The sequence below is a fragment of the Dipteris shenzhenensis genome, chromosome 29 (assembly GCF_047967505.1).
Source record: "Dipteris shenzhenensis isolate YYH24624 ecotype China chromosome 29, Dip_SZ_1.0, whole genome shotgun sequence".
NCBI lineage: Eukaryota > Viridiplantae > Streptophyta > Polypodiopsida > Gleicheniales > Dipteridaceae > Dipteris > Dipteris shenzhenensis.
In genome coordinates, this window is record NC_141624.1 from 21295921 (window position 1) to 21302743 (window position 6823).

The 6823-nt window shown below is 43.9% G+C and overlaps 1 protein-coding gene across 3 annotated transcripts in view; it reads right to left on the bottom strand.

The window, feature by feature from the left end:
- Positions 1-588, bottom strand: part of LOC147882570 (bark storage protein A-like) — a 2525-nt gene extending 1937 nt beyond the window's left edge. The window contains exons 1-3 of one of the 3 annotated variants that reach the window (XM_087400560.1): positions 294-588; positions 122-189; positions 1-19 (exon numbers count right to left, since the gene is read on the bottom strand). The exon at positions 1-19 is cut by the window's left edge and continues 137 nt beyond it. In XM_087400560.1, the coding sequence (XP_087256686.1) occupies positions 1-19; positions 122-189; positions 294-531 (325 nt within the window). In that variant the 5' untranslated portion in view covers positions 532-588. Of the gene's footprint in view, positions 190-293 lie in introns of all 3 variants that reach the window. The other 2 variants (XM_087400559.1, XM_087400558.1) reach the window with 2 other exon arrangements.
- Between the last annotated feature and the right edge of the window lie 6235 nt (positions 589-6823).

Genomic DNA, 6823 nt, shown 5'->3' on the forward strand with positions numbered 1-6823 from the left:
TAGTGATTCCTGCGTTCAGCTGCCAGAAACCAAATGGGTTCTTGCAATGCCCCTTTCTTGCGGCAAATCGATCTCGAGATATTGTTAAATTTACAGGAACAGAGGATGCTTCGAAACCTACCATTCCGAGCCCTGTCATGACTAAAATCACTTCACGATTTTGAATTTCTCCAACATAAAATCGGCGCCCTGAACCATATGCCATGACACGAGGATTCAATCTTGGATTCTCATCATAAAGTAGACAGAGATGAGAGCACAGCGCCTAGCTAAAGCATGCAGAATTCGCACACCTGATATGTCGATAGTTGGAAACTCGATGTCGAATGTAAAAATTCCAGATTCAAGCAAGGGGTTGAGCTCGAAAGTGTCGGGAGCCGCTAAACCGACGTAAAGTCCCTTTGCGTTAATTGCGGTGACATTTGCGAGGATGGCACGATCGATCACAGAGCGAGCAAACCAAGGCAAAGAAAGGATTAAGAAGGAGATCGAAACAACGACGGAGGTGGGAAACGCAAAATTACGATCCATGGTCCTCCTTTACGTCAATCCTCTCGTTCTGTTGTCGATCGTTTTTTCATCTGTGAGGCTTTGATGATTCCTGATCTTGCGTCCCCTCTACGCAAGTGCGAACGTCAAACTATGACGGAAAGTCGATTCCGGCAACCCACCCATCGGTCGGGAGCCGGAGTCCGATCACCGAGGGAATGCTGACATTTGGCCATTCCCTAGATCACTCACATGTGGCCATTCCAGGCCTTCCATGTCATTTGGCATGTGCGCGCTTCACGCCGCACCGGCCTTCACACACGTCCTTTAGACTTTTTTCCTACTTTTCCAGCATGATCCACCTGGCACCCTATACTTGTCGTGGCCGTTGCGTGTTTGTGGTCCACACTACCTCGCGTCCATGACTTATATCGAAGGCTGCAATTAATTGTATCAATTGGTGCAATGAAAGTTTGACCACAGTTCATTCCCCCATCTCAAGGGCCAAAAGGAGGACTTTAAATGATTAATCATGGGTGAAATTTATGATTGTGGGCATCTTTTGTGATAGGTGAATTCAATTGTGGGTTCCTTAGTTTAGTGAGGATTGTGTATTTTATGCTAATAGAATTTACTTGTAGGCTCATTAGTTTAGCTACAATTGTGTGTTTTGAATTTAGTTGTAGATTGAAGTGTTTAATTGTGGGATGGTTATGTTAGGCTAGTTACACATCAATGCCCACCCAAGGTTGCGAAGGGATGTCATTGTGCGTGGTGTCCTTGTGGCGAGGCACCCTATGCTGCCAACAAAAAGGATCGCCCATCATCTTGGGCACGTAGTACTCTCCCCCCAATGTTGCCCAAATTTTGACACAAGGATTTGAAATCATGTTTTCACTTCCTTGCATTGAATGTGGGAGTTAAGAGAAGATGCAGCCTGCATTGCTTGTAAGTGAGCCACCCATGGCGATGCTCACTTGGGTAGGCAATGGGCAATGTGTAACCGCCCTTAGGCCAAGTTCACACCACCTGATGCCCATCCTCAAAAAGGAGGTGTGAAGGGATGCCATCCAATAGGAGGTACACCGAGCAGGGACACAAACACAAACATTTTGTGTCTAGCAACTCAAGGTTGTCCAACTCCATGGGTGGTTGATGTATCTCCCCATGAACCATGCTGATTGGGTATGGAACTCACATCGAGGGGCGTGAATGTTCTACCTTAGTTCCCCCAGCCCATTCTCTTATACATCACTCCTCTCTCTTTTGTCCTTGATCCAGGTAAGATTAGATATATGTCCAATAGACACAAGCAGCATTTGGGAACAACGCTTTTTAATAGATTAGAGCCCATGCCTTTAGTTCTATATGCTTACGACAGTCTAATTGTGGATAAGAACAACCCACAAGCTAAAACTCCCTACTCCTCATCGAAGAGATCCCAAGTATACCCCTCCCCTTGACTCCCTCAACCGATTCCCCTTTGCTTCCCCCTAGCTTCTGGCCCTTCCCCCTCACTTTATCCACTCGTCCACTTCACCCTCAATCGACCTGCGTCTATTTTATGCACATCAACTTCTGATTGTCTAATCTTCCTTGCCTGAGATCTCAATCCATCCCATGGTTCATGCACAAAAACTTCTTGTTGTCCAAGCTTCCCTGCTCTAAAGACCTCCACGTAGCTAGATGGTTGCAGGTAAATCAGGTTTGTGCAATTTGTGGTTTGGCTGTGGAGCAAGTCAAGCATGATTCTTCCTACAAGAGAAGGGGGTTTGAATATCATCGACCTGGATCTATAGTGCAGAGCATTACTCTGCAAGGTCGTTGTGAGAGGACTTATGCCAGGGCAAGAGCCTTGGAAGGATTTCTTTATCAGATGCATACAGTCTCGCACGCCCACTTCAAGAGAGGATTGGACACAATACCTGATGGCTTTTCACCACAGCCCACGTCAGATCTCCCTCTTCTCCTCTTATGGTTGCTATCCTGAAAGCATGGGCCAGCTTCAGGAGTACACTTCGCAGGATTCCCCCATCCACCCGTGAAGAGATTGAAAGGCAGCCTATCATGTGGAATGACAGTATTTTGGATGAGCATGGCAGACCACTTGGAGCTTCTCCTTACATGCACTGGCCAAGATGGGAGAGGGGCCCTGCATCTACCGTGGGAGCATGGAAAGCATTCAAGAAGCTTCTTGTAGACCGATAGGCCTAGATGGTTCTTAATCTCAGAGGAAGTGCAGGGAGAGTCCAGCAGATTGATTGCAGCCTTGCCCTTGGATTGGGTGGACACAGATGAAATGCCTATTACTTGCTCCACATGGATGGGGGCATTTTCCAGATTGGAAGTTCCTTTACATGTGATTGCTTTTCATGACACACATGAGGATGCCTTAGTCTTTGATGTTTCTTCGGGGGGCAAGCTATCTAGATCCACAGACGCGATATCTTATTGGAGGTACCGTTTCAACCAGTCAGGATAGTGGGCTATATTTTATGCAATCGAGCACTCCTTTTCGGGCGTAGTCTTTCTGGTCAAGCATGAGTTTCAGCCAGTTGTTGCCCTCAATGATATCCAAGGCGAATGGTTAATCATACAATGTCTCATTTAGAGAGAAATATTTGAATTCGCCTCGGTTTATGCACCTCCATTGTCTCACAGTAGAGGTTTGATTTGGGCTGATATGCAAGGGTTTCCCTAAAGACAGCATGCTTTTATTTGTGGGGATTTCAACAATGCTCCTTAGCAGGGTGATAATACTTCTGGCCATACTCATATGTTGGCCTCTAAGTGCCATCATTGGTCTCATTTATTGCTTCAGATCAGCCTTGTTGATCTTTGGAAGGAAACATGGCCCATGTTGCCAGGTTACACTTTCCAGCACAATGCACAGTCTTCTTATCAAGCTCGTCTGGATCATTGGTACAGGGTATCACGATATAAACATTCAAAGGCCTATCTTTCTCTTTACAATCACGGGCATAGGCACATATTTTCCTCCCAGCCAACCTCGATAGTAGCAAGCTTACAGAATCTTATTTTTTTACCTAAAAGCTCTTGCTTGCAAAATCCCAACGAGCCCCAATTCCCTAGATGGATCTAGTATGCCACATGTCTACATTTTAGGGTACCTCCTAAATGCATCATTTACCCCTCTCTTGGTATATCATTGAAATCATTTTCCCCTTGGCACAATTAATGCATTTATACCCCTTAGCCTTAGATCCACCTAGTCTAGTGCCATATCACCCTCACCAAGGACCTTGACTTTGATTCCTTTCTGATCATTTACATAAAGCCCAAACAAATATAATACAAACATTGATCCTTTAAAGGAAAATGTCAATTGACCCTTCCGAGGTCATGTTGCCTCAACTTGAGCATAACACAAGGTTAATCCTCAACAGTATGATAATCTCACTGCTAAATTGTGGGTGGATTATGCCTTTACGTATTTAGATCATGCCCCTCTATGGTTGAGGATCTCTCTTCATGAAATGCCTGATCACAAAGAAGGTTGCTTCTTGTTAACAATAGTTACTTGGAGCATGAAACATACAAGGCTATGGTTTCCGATGCTTTTCAGCCTCTTTCACAACAGTCCAATTTTGACATTGATTATGCTTGGGATGCTTTTGTTGCAAGAATGCAAACACTTATTCGTGTCTATGGCAAAAGCTACATGAAGACTTTGAGGGACACTATTGCTCAGGCTAAAGTTACTTGTCAGTCTTTCATTGAGCTCAGTCATTTTTGCCCTCTGTCTATGGAAGAAAATCTAACTTTATGGCGGGCTAAATATTGTCTGCAAAAAAATGATAATGGAAAATTTTCTAAATGGGAGACCCGGGCACAACAGAGGGCTTTCTTGGATAAAGGTTGTTCATCCAAAGCATTTTTTATAAGCCTACATTACAAGAGACACTCTGATAGTATATGCCGAGCCCTTCTGTCTAATGGTGTGTGGACTTCTTCTCGAGCACAGCTTGCTGCAGATTGTGTGCATCATTTATCTCGCCAACTTGGGCAAGTAGATTCTCCTTCACAGGAAGTTCTTTCAGCATGGCAATAGTTATTACAGCACGTCTCTCCCATTGTCTCTCCTAGCATAGGCCTTGGAATTAGAAACTCCTTTCCTAAAAGAGAGTTAAGTGATGCTGTTAAATCATGTGGTAAATGGAAATCTCCTGGCTAGGATGGTCTCAATGTTGAATTCTTTCTTGCATATTGGAATCTCCTCAAGTCTACTTTGCTGCAAATGATAAAGAGTGCTTGGAACAATCAACACATGGCGGATTCTCAGAAGAAAGGGCTTGTAAAGCTTTTGCCCAAAAAGCCCATCTGTGAATCTTTGGTTGATTGGAGGCCTATCACTCTTATGCTTGTTATTTATAAGATCATCACCAAAATGGTGATTGATCGTATCAAAGGATATTGATGGCCTTCATCCAGCGCAATGTGGTTTTGTTCCTTGCAGGCATTTCACTGATAATATTGCAAATGCCTATGTTGGGATTGAATATGCCAAGTACATGGAGCAAGATGTCCTTTTGTTGCAAGTTGACACTGCCAACGCTTTTGACACAATCCAATGGGATTTTATTGTGCAAACCATGCAAGCCTTGGGTTTTGGTCCAAAATTGCAGCATATTATCTATTGGCTCTATAGTGACAGCAAAGCTGCTTGCAAGCTATCGGGGGATCTCTCTGAATTTTGTATGCTATAGCCACGCATCCCATGCTTCAATACAAGGATCATTTAGTGGCAACTAACATGTTACATGGTTGGAGATTCTTGGAAGTTGCCCTATGGTTGCTCAGGCTTATGCAGATGATTCTTTTTTCATGCCACAGTATACTGAGAGACCTTTCCTCTCTTATGCAAGCCCTCTCATTCTATGGGTTGGCTGCTGGTCTTCATGTGAATTTTCAAAAATCTCGCTTGTTGCCTTTGCATTCTAAATACTAGCATAGTCTTTTATGGCCAGGGGAAATCGTCCTGCTTGCTCAGCTCGTACGCCATCTTGGTTATCCTTTGGGTTGGATGATTACTTGCCGTCAGTAGACTGATTGGGTCCTCATCAAATTAAAGAAAACGCTTGAATACCGGAAGTTAGCCACTTGGCCTTTGCATGTCTAGCTCCGAATTGCTCAATCCATTTTGGTGGCCTACATTCATTTCTATTTGCCTTTGATCTGTTTTAGCAAAAGAGATCTTTCCTCCTTTATGTCCATCATCATGGAAATTTTCTGGTGTTCCAAACATGGAGGAAAAACTTGCCCCTGCTTCCAGTACAGTAGTTATGTTCACCAAAGATGCATGGGGGGCTGAATATTCTTAATATCCATGTGCATATTCTTGCTCATAAGGGGAAAATGATGCTATAATTCTTACATGGGGATCATCCTTGGGCTCTTATGATGCGTTTTTTGCTTCTACAAATCACCACCCCTGCATTTGGTTACTGGCGGCCTACTTAGGGGGACTTTCTTTTAGGTCACATTGAAGGCAAGGTCAGAGGTGGCCCTCTTGTTTCTTGCATTTTTTCAAATTGGAAGCATATTCTTTCACATTTGGCTTGGCAAGGCCGTGACTCATTGTTGCAAGGAAACTCTTTGAGAGCTGAAAGCATCCACTAGTCAGGAGTTTTTTCCCCACCGTTGGCCTTGCAGGAGCCCAGATGTTCATATTTCCTTACTTCCAAAGGAATCTATTTTGTGGCTGATGTCATTCATGATGATTGCACCCTCCTTTCCTTTCGTTTGGCTACTGGAAAGTATGGTTTCGGAATGCACTATCGCCTTGTATGGTAGGCTATTACTCGTATGCTTCTGCCCTTTCAACCCGTACTACCTCTAGAGCTTCAGAACAGGCTTCGGGATTGGACTGTTCTTTCATTGAACTCGTCCATTCATCCTTTGAATCTCTCCAATATTACAGTGTCCTCTCTATATAAAGTTCTATTGCCTCCACCATGGGCTGCATCTAGGGAAAATCAGATTTGGCATTTGAATCATCCAGCTAATTGGTGGGGAAAAGATTGAAGCAGGCATTCAACGGTTCCTCTTTGACAAAAGGTCTTTTTATGGCACATTCTGTTGCAGGTTCTCCCATCTAGACAGCTTCTAGCACAACGTCGTATTAACTCATGATTTCTTGAGCTTCCTTGGGCAGCCTTTACCTTTGGGAAGTTTTTCTGGCTTTTCAGGATTCATCCACCCAGACAGGAGTTTAATTTGTTTTTCACTTGGGTTCGATACTGGGCATGGACTCTATGGAAGGATAGAAATCATAGAGTCTTTGGTGATCCTGCATTTTCCACTTTCTCTTTTT